The sequence below is a fragment of the Anser brachyrhynchus genome, assembly GCF_964034855.1.
Source record: "Anser brachyrhynchus genome assembly, chromosome: 3".
Lineage (NCBI taxonomy): Eukaryota > Metazoa > Chordata > Aves > Anseriformes > Anatidae > Anser > Anser brachyrhynchus.
The window spans coordinates 118,374,612-118,393,966 of NC_137696.1; the positions used below are offsets into that span (position 1 = coordinate 118,374,612).

The 19,355-nt window shown below is 40.3% G+C and overlaps 1 protein-coding gene across 5 annotated transcripts in view; it reads left to right on the plus strand.

Annotated features, from left to right (window-relative positions):
• The window catches only part of KLHL29 (kelch like family member 29), a 399,077-nt gene that overhangs the window by 60,708 nt on the left and 319,014 nt on the right, over positions 1 to 19,355 (plus strand). For 2 of the 5 annotated variants that reach the window (XM_080588569.1, XM_080588571.1), the window contains exon 2: positions 4,068 to 4,174. Coding sequence is in view for 3 of the 5 variants with exons in the window: in XM_080588568.1 (XP_080444694.1) it covers positions 3,508 to 3,553; positions 4,068 to 4,174 (153 nt within the window). In the remaining 2 variants the exon portion in view is untranslated. Of the gene's footprint in view, positions 1 to 2,973; positions 3,554 to 4,067; positions 4,175 to 19,355 lie in introns of those variants that run through there. The other 3 variants (XM_080588568.1, XM_080588565.1, XM_080588566.1) reach the window with 3 other exon arrangements.

Here is a 19,355-nt window from a genome sequence, read left to right on the forward strand (position 1 = left end):
GAAGCTGTTCAACTTCCTCCTGGCAAGTGCAGTCGTATCACAGTAGACAAGTGGTTGCTAATGCTCTCCTGCTTTCTTCTTGAATTTCCTTCTTGTTTTCTAGTTCTGCGGGTGCTGCACAAAGTAAGGCAGATCTCCCGATGGCTTGTCCTGTTTGGCCCAGGAAAGCAATGGTTTTCCACAGCTCTTGTTACAGTACCGAGTTGTTCAATATTGTTCCTTGTTCCTCAACTTGCTTTAGATCATGAGGTTATTGTTTTAAGTCTGTATACACTTCGCACACCTTGTGCAGCTCTTGGTAGATGAGCTGGTCTGTGTTACTGCCCTTGGAGCTCTGAAAGATGGTTTTGCTGCATTAAATTTTTTTTTGACTTGACATCATGTGAAAAAATTCTCTCCCTTACCATTCCTTGGTGTTTGGAGACTTCTTTTCTAATATACTTCTTAAAGAGGAAGCAAGGTAGGCTTTCCGTTATCTGTGTGCTATCGCTATAGCTCATCATTTGCTGGGGCAGAATCATTGTATTTTACCCATCCCAGAAGAGCTGATATTTGGGGGAATCCCAGTGATACACTTTCTTTCTGCAAAAGATCCAGACCTAACTACCCTAGCATCTCTGCTTATTGCGTTTCTTTGTGAAGAAGCTTGGGTTGATGAGGTAGGTGAGTTCACACCAACTTCTTAGATTGGATTTTATCTGGTTGTAGCCTCCTGAAAACTCTACCCCAAGCAAAGAGTTGCTAACTTCATGGAAGTTGCTACAATGATGGAATGTCTAAAGCCGATGTCTGGTTTCCAGTATATTGCTTCAGGTCTTTTTAATTTAGAAGTTTAGGTACTGTACAGGATATATGACTTATCTGTTTTGAGGCTGTTAGGTTCCTAAAGGAGAGACTGGCCTTTGCGAGATACCTTCAGCTTCATAAAGTATTGATATAGGAAAGCAAGTCTCTACCTTCAAAGACAGTGAACTATGATTAGAGAGGGCAACTCTTGGTTTTAGATGCTTAAAGCTTCTTGCTTTATTTCTGCATTTTCCAGTTTCAGTGTTTTATTCTAGTGGTTCTGATTTGTCTGCCAGGAGTTACTCTCCTCCCTCCCCCTCAACGTGAACTGCAGTTAAGTTTCGATAATACCAAAATCCTTTCCTACAACACCCAAGCTTTCTTAAAGAAGGGCAAAGAAGCCACCCAAAGCCTTGTAAATGTAAATTGCAGTATGTTAAGCTGTAAAGACCATTAATTCTTTGTGTTGTCCCAAGTAACAATTTTGACTCCTCTTTGGAACTGTGTGTCCATGAGGAAGGAAACAGATTCTGAACTTCATCCTGCCTTGTGTACCATTTTCACGGTGATGGATTATTGCTTTTCTTGTTCCTTTTTTTCCTTCTGATCTTCCTTTCTTCAAATATCCCGTATCCAGCTGTGAGGTGTGCTTTGCTTTCCCCTATGGCACTACTATCTAGAGTCTGCAGTAACTCTTTGTAGATGTTCTTCATGTCTTTCATTTCTGAGGTGGGGAAAGAAAAAGGTTTCCTTCATGTAAAACTGCTATTGGTCTATTAGGTTAGTCCTCTTCCCTATCAGAAACCCATTTCATATTTTTTTTATTGCTGTGAAAGGCTCTTCTTTGGTTCTACAAGGTCTGTGCTTGCCCTTGAACGAGAATCCCGAGATGGGTTTGAGAAGTGGATGTTTCCCAAAGGAGAGCTTCCAGTGCAGCCTTGGCCTGGTGTTGCCCTTGGAGATGATGGGGTAACTGTGATACGATGATTCACTATGCAAAGGAGAAATGACTCCCTTGAGTTTTTTCTGTCCTTTCCGTAAACTTCACCATGAAAACAGCGCTCTGTGAAAAACAGAAAAACAAACCCAACCAAAAAAAAAGCTTCTATTTTTGCTCGAGCCTTTTTAGGCAGTTCATGATAAATTCTTTAGGCATGTCGCAAAAGTCAGGAATACTCAGTTGAAATGTCTCCGCAATGCATCTGAGAAGCATTATATAAATGAATAGACCAGCTCTTTGAGAAGCCTTAACTCCAAAATGAGTCAAACCTTGTAAACAAAGCAGGCTAACGAGGAGAACGTAGCACTGCATGACAGAAGATGGGAATGGAGGGGGATAATGCAAACTAGACACTTCTCTATCTGCGCTGTCCCCAGGCCTTTCATGTGCTCGTTACTTTATTGTCTTGCTTTTCAAGAAACTAACCTGCAGCTGGCTAGTACTTGTGGAGGGATCTGTTTTTTTCCTGCACAAAACAAGAACTAAATTGTAAATGGTTTGTCTGTTTGCTCTGAGATGTCTTTTGGGTTGTCAGCTGGCCCTACTCCCATCACTTTGTACTCTTTGTAATGGTATGATATTCTTTCTTTTTCCCCCCTTCCCCTTCGTACTTCTTGCATTGCAGTCAGCTCTCATTACAGGTCATTGCAACGTGATTTGATCAGCTCATCAAGCCAAAGTTGCTTTATGTTTCATTTACAGAATTCTACTGGAGTCTATTGGTTGTGTTAAACTCTCCTAAAGTAATATGTCATGGCCCAATGGAGCTCATGGCTTGACAGACCCACTGAGTGACCTTGGATCCATTATATGGTTCTTCCACGTGCTTCTGTTTCCTGGTAATTTACCATCCTCACCTTTTGGACCATCACAGAAGCATCTAGGTTGGAAGAGACCTCCAAGATCACCCAGTCCAACCTCTGACCTAACACTAACCAGTCCTCCACTAAACCATATCACTAAGGGCTACATCTAAACGTCTTTTAAAGACCTCCAGGGATGGTGACTCAGCCACTTCCCTGGGCAGCCCATCCCAACGCCTAACAACCCTTTCAGTAAAGAAGTTCTTCTTGATATCCAGCCTAAACCTCCCCTGGCGCAACTTTAGCCCATTCCCCCTCGTCCTGTCACCAGGCACATGGGAGAACAGACCAACCCCCACCTCTCTACAGCCTCCTTTAAGGCACCTGTAGAGTGCGATAAGGTCTCCCCTGAGCCTCCTCTTCTCCAGACTGAATGGTTTTCTTTTAAACTTGGTCAGGCTATTTAAATGTAGCAAGAGTCATACAGATATTCTGTAATAATATGGTAGCACGACAGGGAGATATCTTCCAAGAGGTTTTGAGTGGTAAGCTTACTACGGCTTGCAGGTGGGATTGCTCTACTAACTCAAAATATTATAACTACAAAAAACATTAAGTTTACATAAAATGAGATTTACATAAAATGAAAGAAGCTTAAGCTGAGGTGATGGGAGAGAAACCCGGTTGCTTTGTTCAAGGGGAGCGCGCTGTGAACTTAAAAATTAATTTATATCAAGTCATTTACTCATCTGCATTTCTCTTGTCACTGTAAGAATCTTCTTTGTAGAGCCTGAAACTCCAGTGCTAAAAATGTGAAATCAATAGGTACTGTTATATCCACTTAAAAAAAATATATTGTATTGATTTGCAGATAATAACAGCAGTTCATTCTTGCAGGATTACATTCCACTTCCTGTCATGGAGATTACTCCCTTATATATTAAATCTGAGATGGAGAACATAGGTATAAAACTGCTTTACTTTAATGAATAGTCATTTTAGTCTGGGCACTAAAATGAGATATTTCTTTAAATTTATCTCTAGGGATTATTTTTATTTCCTGGGCAAACCCTGTGTTACCAAAGACGCTATTAAACTTCTAAATAATCTTGCCTTGCCTCATTCTTGCAAGTGCTTGAACTTGTCCTCTCTTTGATAGCAACTAATTAAGCAAAATATCATGCTCTTTCTGGTCTCCTCCACATCCTTGATCAGAGGGTTAACACCGTGTTATCTCGGGTATTAGATGCTCTTTGCTAAACCCTAAGAATCTACCAGCATCCAACTCCCCATGCTTCGTAACAGAGTTCTGTCACCTTCAGAGGATTAAATTCTTCATGCCGATCATGGTGGCATGTATCATTTCCCATTGTGCAGCTATTTTTTTCTTCTGCTGTGGCTCGTTTAAAGGCTGTTCTTATTAAGCATAGGTGACTTCATCTTTGTGCGTTAAAATAATTCTTCTCTGCTCTTTCTAGGTAATCTGGCTTCTCAGAAACCTCCTGCTAAATGCAAGGGTTTGCTGTCCTGTTTACTGACTGTTACACGTGAGGCTGATTTTGATACAGATTCTGGATATCATAGGGTAAGTGTGCAGTTACCTGTTTTTTGCGTTTTTTTCTTTAATGCTCTTGTCCACTTAACACAAACGTAGTTTGGGTTATGCGTTCCCTGACTGCAGCAAATCCCTGTCAGAACATTTGCAACCGACCATCTGTGTTACACTTGGAAAAATAATGTAGTAAGATGAATGCAAGTGCTGTAAACCTGATAAAAGGTATTTGAATTGGGTTGTACATCTCCTAGAGGGAGCAAAGCTTGTCTCTGCAGACTTGCAAGTCTATATCTTATAAAACTGCAAAAAGCTGTAAGCCACTTACTCAAGTGTAATGATCATTTTGAGTTTTAAGTTATAAAATACACTTGCATCTTTGTGTTACAAATGAAACATTGTTTATAACACAATTACAATCTTGCAGACTTCACAAATATGTGTCAGAAGGCAGAATCACCTCTCTGGACCTGCTGGTTATACTCTTGCTAATGCAGTCCACGATGGATGCATTTGCTCTTTGTTGCACGGGTGTATTTCTGGCTCAAGTTCGATGTGTTATCTGCCAAGACCACTAAGTTCTTTTTTCTCCTAATTTGAATCTGTTTAATTTTTCTCACACTGTTGTGCAATTCTAGTGCTTGCTGTTCCCTCGGTAGATTCTTTGCTGAACACCTCAGCATCCCCAGCATCTTGGTCGTAACCTTTCTGTCAGCCTCTTCCCACAAATAGGTTTGTATTACATGTTGGGAACTATTTTCATGGATGTATTTCACTGCAAGTCTAGCTTACAGATTTCAGTGTAGCCTTGATAATTTAAAAATGTTTTTCAATTCCTATCATTAGTATGTTCATGGTAAAACAGGAAATTTTGTGTATGCTTGGGTGTATACAAGTATGTATAAGAAAGTGTATTTAATCTTTTTCTCTGTGCTGCCAATACAAAATCATAAATAGTTTATATAATAATAGAAAAATGAAATTGTTGCTTGAAGTTGAGCCTGAATTTTGAATAAGGCTTCTATTTTATGTTCCTCCTTTGTTTGTCCCTGCATGCGTATGCAATGCTGTAAATTGCAGATACCAACAACTGTAATTGTATTGCAGTTGTAGTAAAATCAAACATTCTCTAAACAACCTTTTTTTAGTAGCCCTCATAATGAATAAAGTGTTATTTTTTTCCCATGTTTTAATTGTGTATGTGTTGGGAAATATGCCAGGGAATGGATGCTTAGGAATCCTGCCCCAGCCTTGACACACAGTTCAGATGGCCCTTGGGGAAGGGCGATGTGCTCCAGCAGGCTTTGCTGCCTAGCTTGTTCATAATGGTCTACAGAAAGGACCAGGAGAGCATCAGTAGTTTGGTGCTCAGATCATAACTAATGATTTTGGCTGGGGTGGCTGAAGCGCACGTGCAAGTTTCTTTGTTTATATTGACTGAAGAGGAGAGGAAAAAGCATTGAGCAGGCAGGTGGAGCAAAGAGGGTTTAACGCGTTGAGTTGGGGGAAGATGGTTGAATGGAAAATAGGTATGAGAAACAGAGAGGGGAAAAAAAAAATGTATGGGAAAGAGGATGAAGACTTTAACTTGCAACCTAGCATTTTGTTTTTAATTTAGAGAAATGTTGTCCTACTGATGAAGTAGTAATACTAGAGCAACTCATACAGTGATGAGTGACAGTTTAATTCATTTTCCGTGGTGGGGAATGTCTAGCAAATCTGGCTCGTGATATGTTGCAGCATCGCATAGTTCAAATCAATATAAAATGCTGAGGATAGTCTTAGGCTGAATATCAACATATTGTATAATTATTCTGTTAGATTACGGTAGTCCTCTGGGTGTTTCTGGTACAATGTCTGTGATCTAGTTAAGGGAGGAAACAAAGAAACAAGCAAACAAAAATGTTCTCTTTATTGGAGCTATTTACCACAAATAGCAGTTGTGTGTATTTGGAAATGATGCATCAGTTTTGTCCAGGCTACCTCATCAAGGCTTCTGCTACAAATTGAGAAGGTGTTTGAAGGAGGCTTGGATTTTAGGATGAATTTTTGTCCATTTCTAAAAGCGAGCTGCCTGTAGGAGGCACATGCTTGTCTGTCATACCCATTTGGGGATATTCCTAGCTCAGCTCAGTCTCCCTTAAAACACATTTTAACTTCTTCTGAAGAGCACAGAAGGTTTTTGTGTATGTTGGCCATAACCCTCTATATCTTGATGATCACATGCTGTTGCAATTTTGGTGTTCTAACTAGGTAAGTACTTAACCTCTGTTTTTTCTGGTTCAAACTAAATCAGCTTTCACCATATGCAGCACCTCCTATGAAAGTGCGGGTGGAGAGGAATTTGAAATGAAAGGAAGTAGCGAGCTGTTACCACGATGCAGTTATTTTAACAACAGTGGGTCTCAGCGCGGCAGCCTGAATGCTTTTCTGAGTATTTCTTACAAGGAGCGTGGGTCAGAAAAGGTATGTAAACTCAAAGCAAGACCTCAAATGACCACACGCGTTTAGGTGCTTGAACAGAATGATTGTGTTTTGCTTTTCATTTTTTGTAACATTAGGTGGGTTAAAGCAAAGATTGCAGTTTGTTCCATTCCAGGAGAGAGCAAGCTGAAAGAAGTAGTTGTTGTTCATGGAAGTCCAGGGTCATACTTCTTGTATGAATTTGTGATAAGCTTTGGGATGAAGCAAAGAAACCAAGGAATAACCTCGCTTGTATTTGGTATGATATTCATAGAATAATCTAGTTAGGGAAGGACCTCATGAGGTCATCTCAGCCAACCTCCTGCTCAAAACAGGGCAACTACAGGGTAGAGCTGTTTTTTCAGGGCTGTGGCTGTGTCCAGGCAACTCCTGAATAACTTCGAGGACGGAGACTCAGCAGCCTCCCTGTTCAGCCTGTGCCAGGTGCATTCACTCTGATCTTTTACTTCCTTACATCTAATGAGACTTTTCCCTTGCTGCAACTTGGACCTGTTGCCTGTCCTTTTACTGGCTGACCCTGAGAAGAGTGCCTATCTTGTGTGTTCCAGACCACTAACTAATCACTAAATCATTAAAAATTGGAAATCTGAGTTTATAAAGAGCTCAGACAATGTTTGTCAAGCACCTATGAATAGGAAATCTTTTATTTTTGTTTGTGCTTGAGTCCATTTAACACTTGTATTGGAGTATTCTTTTTAATGTGGCTCTCATTTTGCTGCCCTGTTGGTGTCAGTGAGCAAGGTGGAGTAGGAGGTGGGCAATGTTAATACTAACATCTCTGTAGGTGCTGACGCAAAAATACCTGTGTTCCCTTCTGTCTATAGATGATGCATGTCAGGACGTGATTTACTCACGGAGCTTGGAGTTCAGTATGGTTTCTGTTCTTATCTCTGCCACAGCCACCTTTTGCAATATTTGTGCCTCAGCTTCCGTATCATTAAAATGGAGATTACATACTCTTATTCACAAGAGTGCTGTGAATTCTACAGTAGCTGTTAAATGCTTTTGGTTCCTTGGGAGCAAACTGCTATAAAATAGGCAAAAAATATGTATGTTTATAGTATAAAATACATGCTTGTAGTTATACAGGGATATGTTAACTCTCTACTCTTAGTAGGTTGCTTTTAAACCAAAGAAATAGACTTTTGTAATGTGTTGTGTTACCATACAAATAAGATGCTTTTATCCAAATTACTTGTTGGAAATTGAAGGAGACATGCACAAGGGTTGCTAGGATGCCCTCATTTTTCACGTTCAAGATTCGGAAGTAGAAACAAAGCTTAGAAACTTGTACTTCTTTTAAATATTAAGTCCTTTCATAGAAGCAGTTAAATACTTTTTTGTCATCTCTAATAATAATGAGTTTTTGGTGCCGGGATGAGCAATAATTGCGAATGGCAAAAAGTTATCAGAGCAGTGTTGCTCAGATTGCAGATTTTATTAATCGTAAAAGAGATTATTCACCTTGAAAGGCTATTTTATAAGTGCTCATTTACATGAAAGCTTACTACCTAATTTATTTTGCTTAAAAAAAAACCTTCAAATTTTGTTCTCTCCTTCAAAATCTTGATTATTTCATTCTTCCCACCCAGTTTGCTATAATGTCACCTGTGTTCCTTACTTATCAATGAGACTAATTTCATCTTTACCCCTTCTCTCTCACAAATGTATATGCTTTTTCTTGCATTTATTCCATGCTTCTTTCCTGCATTCATTTCTTCCCCAATTTGACAAAATGTTGATCTTCTAGGAATGACTTGTGAGGTAGATGTGGTGTTTGGCCCTTTACATGGCTCTGACCTAATGAGGTGTTGGGATTTGCAGATGTAATTAAATTTTCATCCATTTTCTCCCACTTCCTTTAAATTGTTTTCAACATGAGCCTCGATTTAAGTAAAGAAATTGAGCACGTTCTTTGCTGTAGGAACACAATTAGTCGATGAGACTGCCCTGTGAGCTTAAAGCAGGGTACATACTTAAGTACCTCTTTAATTGGGGCATTGGATGGTGAATTCTTCAGGGTATGGGTATGGCCTTTGCATGTTTATGCTAAAGACTTCGTACACAGAGCATTGCTATGGCATGAATATTCAACAGCTGCCTGCCACTTATTTCTTATGCTGAAATATTAATGGAGGCAGTGATTCTGCACCTGATCCTGCAGAGACCAGGTGCATGTAAGCCATCCTGTTGGTGATACTGTGCGTGCACCCCAGCCCTTTTTGCAGGATTGTGCCTTTCTGGACCATGCTGAACACCAAAGACTTCCACTAATGCAGCTGGATCTGCAGCTGCTGTTGCTAAAATGATGATGGGCTGCCATGTGGAAGGCAGGAAGCATGGGCTCTGCTCCTGGCTGTGCCACCAGGTTGTCGTTTCAGCCTGTGGAAGGACATTAACTCCAAGGGGGGAATAAAGCTACTACTCGGCGTAGCAAAAGCAATTTCAGACACACAGATAGAGAAGTACTTTACTATAATGCCCATCGTGACAAAGCTCTCTTCAAACTTTGCAGGTACCAAATTGAGATCCTTCAGCTGGCATTTTCATCACTCAGCCTTTTTCAGGATCAGATTGCAGACAGCTCGGTGGCAAAACACATTCAGAAGTGCAGGATTCCTGCACTCTGCTATGCTCTGGGCTGTGACTTTAAAATACAATTTCACAATTTTTATTGCAGGCTTCTGAGTCTATTTTCTAAACTAATATTTAAAGTAGGCCCCCACCAATTCTGGTCTCAAAGTTAGATGTTTAATCTACAGTGTATTTCAACACAAAATTATGCAGGCTAAAGTGAAGATTGGTATGGTAGCGAAGCAGATTCTTCTGTTTCATGTATATTTGAAAGCTGAGAAAGCTTCTGCTGAAGCCAGACGACACAGGCTTGTCAAATTGTTCACGAACGAAAAGATGGAATTAATTTGCAGTATCTCATTTGCCATCTTGAGTTTTGTCATGAATTTCCCCTACTAGTCAGCCTGAAATGCCAAATGAAAAAGTGTTTCAGTGAGAGATAATATAATATATTAAGAAAATGTTATTGATCGCAGTGTGCTTTTACTGGAAGATGACTTTTTCTGACCGGAACACAAGGGATTTTGCCTTGTTATGGTAGGAAAATGTATTGTAATATGCAAACAGGATTATTGTTAAGGTCAGAGCAACTTTGTTTTTACATTCCACTTCCTCTGGAAGCAAGCTTCTCCACAGCAACACTGTCTGCTGGGCTAGGAAAAAGAACCATTTCAGTCTGTAACTTTTTTAAAAAAGGTTACAGCAAGTATTAGCTTCTCGAAGGAAGGAAATGAATGCTGCTCCCCACATCCCCAAAGGTCAGAACTTGCAATTCAATAGTCATTCTGTAAGCATATTTTTTTCTGATGGTAGACTGTTTTGTGGTTATTCTTTGTGTGTTGTTTTTTTAATGGTGGTTGGTCAGAATCAATTAACCCACGTTTTCTTGTTATGCCTGTATTAATATGCATGTGTTATAGGCAGAAAAAGTTGCACGCTTTGGTTTAGAGAGGCTTCCACACACAAGGACTACGAGGCACTTAACTTTTATGGGGGAAGATTAACCAAGTGGAAGTGCCTGTGTTGCTCACAGACAGCTTATGTGGGTATATGAGCATGATTACTCTACAAAGCGTGACGACATAAATTTGTGATGGGCTGCCCGGTACATGCAACTTAGAACAAGGACGTTTTTACACATGCTTGATTTAAAGAGGCCTTCCACTGGATAAACAGGGGCTCAAAGCCATTGATGTCCCTGCTTGCAGTGAGGTTGCTTTCTGCTGAAGGGCTCAAAATTTACCCCCCAAAATAAAAGTGTCTTTAATATGATACTTCTTGAAGGTATTTCAAGCTATTTCTAATGAAACTTGCCCAAAACATATTCTGCAAAACTTAACTCTTTACCAAATCTTGTCTTTGTGTGATTTAGGTAGTAGTATTATGAGCCATGATAATTTAGACTGGAAACACAAAGGCATTTCAAGTAAAGCCCTGCAAATCCAAGAATATTGTATTTTCTGTTTGTTTTCTTTTTGTCCCGCTCCACTTCCAGCACATCCCTCCAGTGGTTTTCTGTCTTTGTTGCAATAAATCTCCACTTCAGTGAATTTGAAGATATAAACCTGACTGCAAAAATTCATATCTGGTACAGTAGCTGGTTACTAACCCACTCAAAGATTTCCACATGGCAAAAAGATTTCTTCACTGTGACCAGCCATTTCCTACGCAGGCAAAGCAGTGTCGCTAAAATTGTCATCAACTGTCATTGTATCCTGAAATGCAATTATATTCCTCTGCTCTGTTCTCTAATTTAGTCTGGACAACAAGAAGTTGTTGGTAGAAATCACAGGAACAGATCTCAGTTGTGTGAAAGACTCACTTTCATCGTCCCCTTCTGCAGACTTTTCTTCTAGCCATGTGCAGGGGAGAGACCGCTTGTGTTGCTAAAGCAAGTAGGTGATATTAAGAGTTGAAAGTTTTAGATTCTGGCTTTTAGGGGAGTAAAATAAGAAAGCAAGTACTTAATTTTTTTCTCCTCTTGAGCTGCTAGAATTTGGTACGGTTTATTTAGCACAACAAACATGACTTAACGTTCAAGTGTAGCAAAGGTTACGGAGGAATATCATTAGACTTCCTACAATAGTAGTTCTATCATCTTTACTTCTTAGGGTGTTTAAAAATATACCAAAAAAAACCCCTCTGTTTTTCCTCCAGTGCTTAAAGAGGAGACGAGTTACTACCATCGCTTCCCTTCCGAGTCCCCGTGGGACTTTAGTTTAAGGCAGCTTGGCTCCTAGGATCAAGTCGGCTAGCTCGGATGTCTGCCCTGCGGGAGTTGCTCTCCTAAAGATGCGTTATGCTGCCACATATTTTCCTACTGCTTGGCAGGAAAACGATGCTCAGCTTTCGTGATTCTGAGTCTTCCCTGGATGTGCCAGAGCTCACCCCAGTCACAAAACGTTTCTTGTGCAGGAGCAAGTCTCCAAAATGCAGCAGCAGATCGACACGGCTGCTGTCGCGTCCCCGTCAGCTGCCTTCGGTAAGGCAAGGTAGAGTTTCAGCACGTGTATCCAAACAACTCTGGCAACGCAGCTGTTCAGCATTTCCTCACAACCTTTTGTGAGTAGCTCTCCAGAACTCTGTTCGAAATACCGCTGGAATCAGCTAAATGCGGCTAGCCCTGTGGATGAACTTTAGTACTTGGTTTGATGTGCCTGAAAAGATGAATTATTTAAACGTAAATCCATTTAGTTTTCATGTTCCCTATCCTCATGAACTGAGAGATGAGGGGGAAGAGGAGAGAGGAAAAAAAAAGAAACCCTGTGGGAGAACGGTTTGTGCTGCTTAAATCATAGCCAAGTTGTTTTATTTGTTTTTGAGATAGTTCTTGGTGGGTACTGTAAACACAGGGAAGGTATCTGTCACTTTTACTGCGTTTCGCACCAAGCGTGGAAATTTAGTGGTAAGCAGAAAAGAAGGCAATCTATAAAATCTCTTTGTAGAAGAGATTGATACAATGGCACCAAAGACATCTCTTAATCTATGTGTCTAATTGTAATGCGGTAAAGAACGCACACTAGTAAGCAGAGATACTGAGCAAAAACACTTCTGCTGAATGCATACGATGACACAAAGATGCGGTTCTTCAAGAGCGCAAAAGGCTTTCCAATTTTTTTTTTTTACTGCTTATAGGAGTTTTTTAAAAAGCCTTTTGCACAGATAAATTGAAAGATGCAGAATACCTAATCTCTGCCGGCAGTCGAGTTGTAGGAAGATCACGGCCAGATTTGAATCTCGCCTTGCTCAGCCGTGAGCTGCTTTACATCCCCGTGAAAGGCAAATCTACGCAGGCTGGATTTGAATAATGGAGTTGCCGTTAATGTCTAACATAAAAAGATGATTGGTTCTATACTTGATTTACGGGAAGCAAGAAGTGGTGAAGTATACAGTACACGAGGGGATATTTATGCTGCTAATGCTTAAAACACAGCCGAATGTACTGCACGCTGTAACCATTTCAAATGGCAAAAACAAAGGTGTGTGTATGGCAGTAAATCCCGTTATTCTGATATTAGAATGGCCCCAGATCAGGATCTAACTGTGCAGTCTCTTCAACATGCAGAGCAAGTCTGATAAGCCACTATTTAGTTACTGCCTGTTACAGGATTATCGGCTTTGAATCAAAGAAAATAATTTCAGATATGTTAGGATTTAGGATATATTGTTTCGTCTTCATCAGTTTCTAATGCAAGAATTGTTTTTTCCAATTTATGTGCAAATAGGCTTCTAAAATCTGTTGCTGTGAACTGAGATTTTTGTCAGATTTTTTCTTCATCAAATTACTCTTGTTTTGCTAATAACTGTCAAATTGCACCTCAACTCAGCATTTCCTTGATGTATCTTGCCTGCAGTAGCTAACAGTAGCTCTCCGAGGTGTATCACTTGGCTGCTTTGCAAACAGGGTGCTCTTAAGTAATTCAGCTGTGCATTTGGATTTTTTTCGAAATGTTAAAGCAATTATATTTGATTTTTAGAAGAATAATTCATTGTCAATTCAAACTAAGTGAATTTCTCAAAAACATGGAAGGCTTTCTGGAAGGCTTTCTCATAGGTTTGTAAGCTGCACGGACCTACTGCATTCATCGTCCTGCAATGTCTAAATCTAAAGCATATTAGCTATGTCTTTAGTCTATTTTTTAAGCAAGCAAAATATGAGTATGGTCTTGACTAAATAATATCATCTGCTCCATTTACATGTATCTACCCTTCCCACCATTTCTCCAGCAAAATCCTTTATAGGGATTGAGGCAGTAGAGCGCCCTCAGTTTGGAGCTGGTTAATAGCTTCCATCATCTAATGTTGTTAGTGGTGATTGCTTCTGGCTGGTTTATTTCTGGGGCAGAAAGATGTTATTAAATAAAGAGCATTTGGTGAGCTTGAGATCAATTCCGTCCGATACAGCAAATTTACCTCTATTCCCTAACATACCATTTCTTAAACCGAGCTCTACATTTGGAGCAATTTGTTTGTCTCAACCTACTATTTGGGGAAGACAACAGAAACAGAAGACAAAACCCTACTTGGCTACTAAACCTCTCCAAGCGAAGTGTGTATTAGCCAATCTTAACTCTCTAAATAGTTTCATTTTGAAAGAAGATGTTTAATATTAAGAAAATGCAGATGAATACCTGGCTTGGTGTGCTCCGTAGACTTGAACCAACAAAATCGATGTATCCAAATTATAGCAGTTCTGTCTAGTGTGGATGAGATGCTACTTAACGTTCTCAGGTAAAAGAAATCAACAACTATTAATTTGGCAGAATTATTTATTTCTTACTGATGATATTTTCAGTGTATCTAATCAGTGCACTCATGAATAGAAATGAAACAATTTAAATAGAGGCACTGTACATTGTATGATCTTGTTTTCTCAAACTGTTCCATAATGCAGTGAATAAATTTGTCTGTTCTTCTGAAAAGACTTCTGCAAAAATCATACACAGTGCTTTCACCTCTATTATTTAATACAACTATTTTATAACTCTTGCAAGACAGTGATTTCTGCTTCTGCTACAGGCATCTGGAAAAATACTCATTTGAGGGGAACAGAAGGGAAGTGAAATCTTTTGGATTCTGAAAATCCAGACATGCACCAGAATCACTGGACTGAAAGGTGTGTGAGAAAACGATAAAACTGTCTTATTCCAAACCATTCCCTAACCTCTTGAACAGCAATGTTCAGCTTTACAGAAGGTAAACTAATAAGTGAAAAGAAGATGGTTTGAATCAGCGCTTGAACTTGTGGATGCCCAGAAGGAAATGTAGCTGAGCAGGGTGAACGTGCATCAAGTCATATGGCAGCACTTGCATTTTACTCAAAGTCTTTGGATAAATTTGGAACGCCGTGGGGAAGAGGCAAGTTTGGGGTGGCGTCACTGCTAAGCAATGACTGTCCATCAGACTAGTGGCGGAACTGATGCGCCATGGAAGGGTCTTTGCTCTCCTTGAGATGTTACACAGCATGCTGTTTGGTTTGGGGTGGTGGTGGCCCAGGGTGGCAGTGATGAACTGTGCACTCACTGCTGACGGAGATGTCTGTGTCGCAAGCAAACCAGGGAGTCTTACTATGCGATGCTGTGGCCTGCACTGGCTAAAATGACTTGTTAGGAAAATTTTCCAGCCAAAATTCAAATTTGGGTTTTAAAAGATGTTTCTTTCAAGGTTTTAGGAAGCTGATTTAATTATTACTTTGCCCTTCTGGGAGTTGGGGGGATTCGCTTACTGCAGTTTGAATATTTTATATGGGGAGCTTGACTTGTCCTTGGTAAGTAGCAATATAAATAGATCGTGTTGGTAAATCTAAAGCAGCCGGGAACCAGGAAATTAAGGTGTCACTTTATTCTTCCTACTGAAAGAATGCAGATACTGGATGCCATCATGACTTGTGTTACAGAGCCTTTCAGAAGCTGTGACTCACTCCACTGTGTTCAGGCAGGTTTTTGGTGAGCAAAATCTTTCCCCAAGCCCACTGTTTTAATAGGTTTTAGTAGTGCAGTTAATTCCTAGGTACTAGAATACAAATGCGTGCTTCTCCTTCCTAAAACCCTCCTAGGATCCTTCACTGTAAGCCATGGCATACATTTTGCATTTCCACTTGTAAATCTCTAATCCTTAGGAATGGGTTCTGGACAGCGCAAGTGAAACTGGCTGCTGCCTTTATGATCTACCCTTGTCCTCTCTTTCTTTAAATTTAATTTTTTCAACTTGAGGAATTTTAATCTCACAACGAATTCCAACACGTACATGCTCTTAAAAACCTTACTGGCAGCCATCACCCCTTAATCTTTTTGCATTTCTTGTGATTAGCAGAGCTTTTTAATCCTAACACCAGACCCAACACCAACTGTTAACTGCACTTCTTGTTTTACAGCTAAATCTAATCCTTCTAGCAGTCTGAGACCAGCGTTATATTTATCACTCTGAAACTACCAACTGTAAGATGTTGTGGCAGTTCCTGAGTTTTTTTTCCCACTTTCTTTTTCCTTGTCATGGATTGATAAATGCAACGATCAGTCTAAGGTTAGATTTTTTTATATGGTGATTTCCAGAAAAATATGAAAACAGGCGCTTTCCCCCGCCATGTCTTTTTCTCTCCTGTATTTCTTGCCTGACCAGGAGGAAAAAAAAATTCTTTCTACCTGAGTTTGTGATTAGTAGCAAGATGCGTAGGTGGAATATGTTTTAGTGGCTTTTTTCCCCTCTCCCTCCCCCCACGCCTATTAATATATCTGTTAGTAAGCTAATGCTATTAGGTTATGCAGACTGGTTAGTGTACAGGGAAAGATAAGACAGCCATCAAATCCTTGCGGTGCCCCAAAACATCTTTCTGTACTGCCAAAGGTTCTGTGTGTTTGTCCACGAGGCAGCAACAGATTTTATATCCAGTCACTTAGCGAAGAAAGGGTAAAGAAATTGCTGTTAATATATTTACTGATGTGTTTTTTTCCCCACCTGGAAAGTTGCGTGGGTGTTTACAGTCTCTACAGGATCTGCTCTGAATTTGCATTAGGGAAGAGGGAAAGGGAGAACTGAAGAACTGCAAACTCTATTTCTCTTTTGTCGTTGCTGCTTGATTTGTTTATTTTTTTCCCCCAAGGGAGGAGCAGGGAAGGCTTTGGCCAGAAGCATACAGTCCCCCACATGACCCTATTTTGCTGAAATCCTAAAATCATTTTTAAGGCTGATGAAAAGAATGGAAAAGAGGAGTTGAGCAGAGAATAAAAAAATAATGCTCCTCCATAATTACAGTAGGTAATAGCAAACTTTGTCTTCTGCTGCTGCTGTCTTTCCAGTCTATATTTTTTCTCAGCTGTGCTTTTCTTTCCCCAACCAAAGAAGCTGTAATTTTTACTGGCAGTGCAAGCTTGAGAAAGTCTTTCAGATTTTAAAGCAAGGTAGGAAGTTTTTATATAAGTGTGTGTGCATATATATGCTTATATATGTGTATGTATTTAAGGACCAATGGTCTTCACTTTGTGAAAATTTCATGTCTATAGACTTGTGTCTGAAAGCTCATCTATTTTTTCCATCAATTGGGTAGTAAAAGAGCATTTCTTCCTGTGTTCCTTGCCTTGCTTATATCCTTAGACCATGTCAGGTCTGGCAAAAATGCCGCTTTTGTATTTAAAACAGGAACAAAATTGCAAAGCTGTCAGTAGTTCAAAGCAGTCAAAATGTAACTGTCGTTGCCCTTCTGACATTATTAAATGTATAGTTACTTAAACCTCTTTAATCCATTACTAGCAAGATTGTCTGGTGGTTGGAAGAAGCTGAGCTTTCATCCCTTCTCTGGCAGAGCTGCTCTGCACCTCTGCACAGGAGGGAATACGTAAATGCCCAGTGTCTGGGCCTTTGGCTGTCTTCATTTAGCATGCCAATCATGGCATTTTGGGGAGCCACACACGTGCATACACACCCCACCATGCCTGCATTGGCTATTCCTGGTTTCCTGATGTGGTTTCAGGGCTCCTTGTACCTCTTCTAACCGTTCCTTTCCCTATGCTCTAACCTCTTTTTTTTTTTCTTGTTTGTTAGAGTTGAGCCAAGATGGGTTTGTACAAACTTCTGCAATGTTTTAACAAACATGAGCTGTGATAATTCAGAGATGTCTTTCCAAAGGGAGAAGGGTCCATAATGTGCTATTGAAATGGGGATGCCATGCTTTTTCTCTGCTGCACACCTTTGAGGTCTTTCCTGTAACTTTAAAACTTTGTGGGCGGTGTAAAAATCATGGAAACTATGCAGGTCAGAATTGGTCTTTGTAGTGAGATGCCCATGGAGGGAAGCTGGTGTGCTGGCTGGGATCTCCCCGGCACCTGGGCTGGAGATGCCAGCCCCAGCTGCTCTTCTGAGCTGCAAATGCTTGTGGATGTGGAAGGAGGGGATGAACTGAGAGCTGGTGAGAGTGGAGCTGGAAATGTTCATCCCCGGTCTAAAGCTACAACTTGGGAAGCCTCGCTGCACCTGCAGGGCTCATGGTGCAGAGAAAGGAGAGGTTGGAGAGGGGGAGCCCTAAGTTATAGCACCTTAATGCCTCTGTTGCCATTTTCAGTGGTAAACTGGCATAGTGGGGTTATAATGTGAATTAGGAGAGGGCTGTGACTGAAAACTGGGGTGACCAACAGAAGAGAAGCATGGGGGACAGATAAGCACAGAGCTGAGAAAAATGCCGATACCCTGAATAAACAACAACAAAAAAATCTTGGGTGGCTCCTTCAAACTGGCTGCAGTGCTGCTGACTGCCACGGAGACTTCTGAACTTGAGTGTTGCAGTTGTTTTATACTGTTTACCTCCTTCTCTCTGGCTGAATTTCCTAAAGAGAAATATTTTCCCAACCCTGCCTGAAATCTCTGAAGTGCTTTGTAACTGTTCCCTCTCCAGTCAGTGCTCTGCACAGCTGTTTTCCCGAACAGCATCGTACCTACATGCAGTATAGAAAATCACTCTAGATTATAAAGATAAAAAGCAAAACATATTTATCAGGCATTTCTCTACTTCAGCAAAGAGGGAATATGTGTTCCTTTGAAGTCTTATAACTGAAAACCATGCTGAGAGTTGATTAACGTAGAAAGTTGAATCCTCTATCTCTTCCTTTTCGTTCCAGTTTTGAACTCCAACTACAGAACATGCATGGTGGGTGGCTGACGATCCCATTACCGTGTTCCTCTCCTTCAGTATAGCTGCTGAAAACTTTTTTTCCCCTGGTATGAATTGTAAAAATCAATATTCTGGCTGATGTGGAGGAAGGAGTGGTGTGCAGGTTGATACCTAGGGATCTGCAATCGTTAGGTGTGAGATTGCTTTCTCTCTGCAATGGTTACAATCTCGGTCTTATATACTGCCTACAAATTTTGGTTTTATATATGTAAGACATATGCTCTTACATTTTTATGATAAGTTTAAAAGGGACAGAAATGATCAAGGCTGATATCATGAATAGGAGATGCTCAGTCCCTAAAAATTGCTTGTATAAATAGTTTTCCAGAAGGTGACAGTCCTAATCCCTTACATCAAATTTTATTCATTCTTCTACCTCTGTAAATGTAATTTCTTCAATAGTTTTGAAGCTTGGAAAGTGGTATCCTTCAGGCTACTCCGTACTTTAGAAATTTGTTCACCTCTCTCAAAATAGCAGTGACCAGCGAAGCTGAAATGGAAGAAAATAGTGATTAAAAGCTGAATACGAATGTGTGGAACACAGGAAGAAACCCATGTTCAGAAGACACTAAGATTCAAGAATAAGAAATATTAATACTGATGTGGTCCTGAATCCCAACAGGGCAGCCATAATTTTCTGCCATTATAGACACGGTAATTTTTAACTTAAAAATTTATTTCCTTATCAGTCCCACAAGCGATCTGTTGATGTCAGCTCAAAATTTAGGCTGCAGGAACGAGGTAGCAGTGAATGGCAGCGCCGCGGATCCTGCGAGCAGGACAGTGAATAGATATGCAAAGCATGTTTTTAACTGCTTGAAATCCAGGAACGCACCGTACCTGACCACATCCTATTTCAAGGTCTGTCAGCTTTGAGGATTCGTCGAGCTACCAGTGTCTCTTTTTCGAACATGCCCATGAAAATAATTGTGAATGATTAATTTTAATTACTGCTGGCTCAGGGCAGATCCTGGGCTGTGCGGATGGGTTTTATTA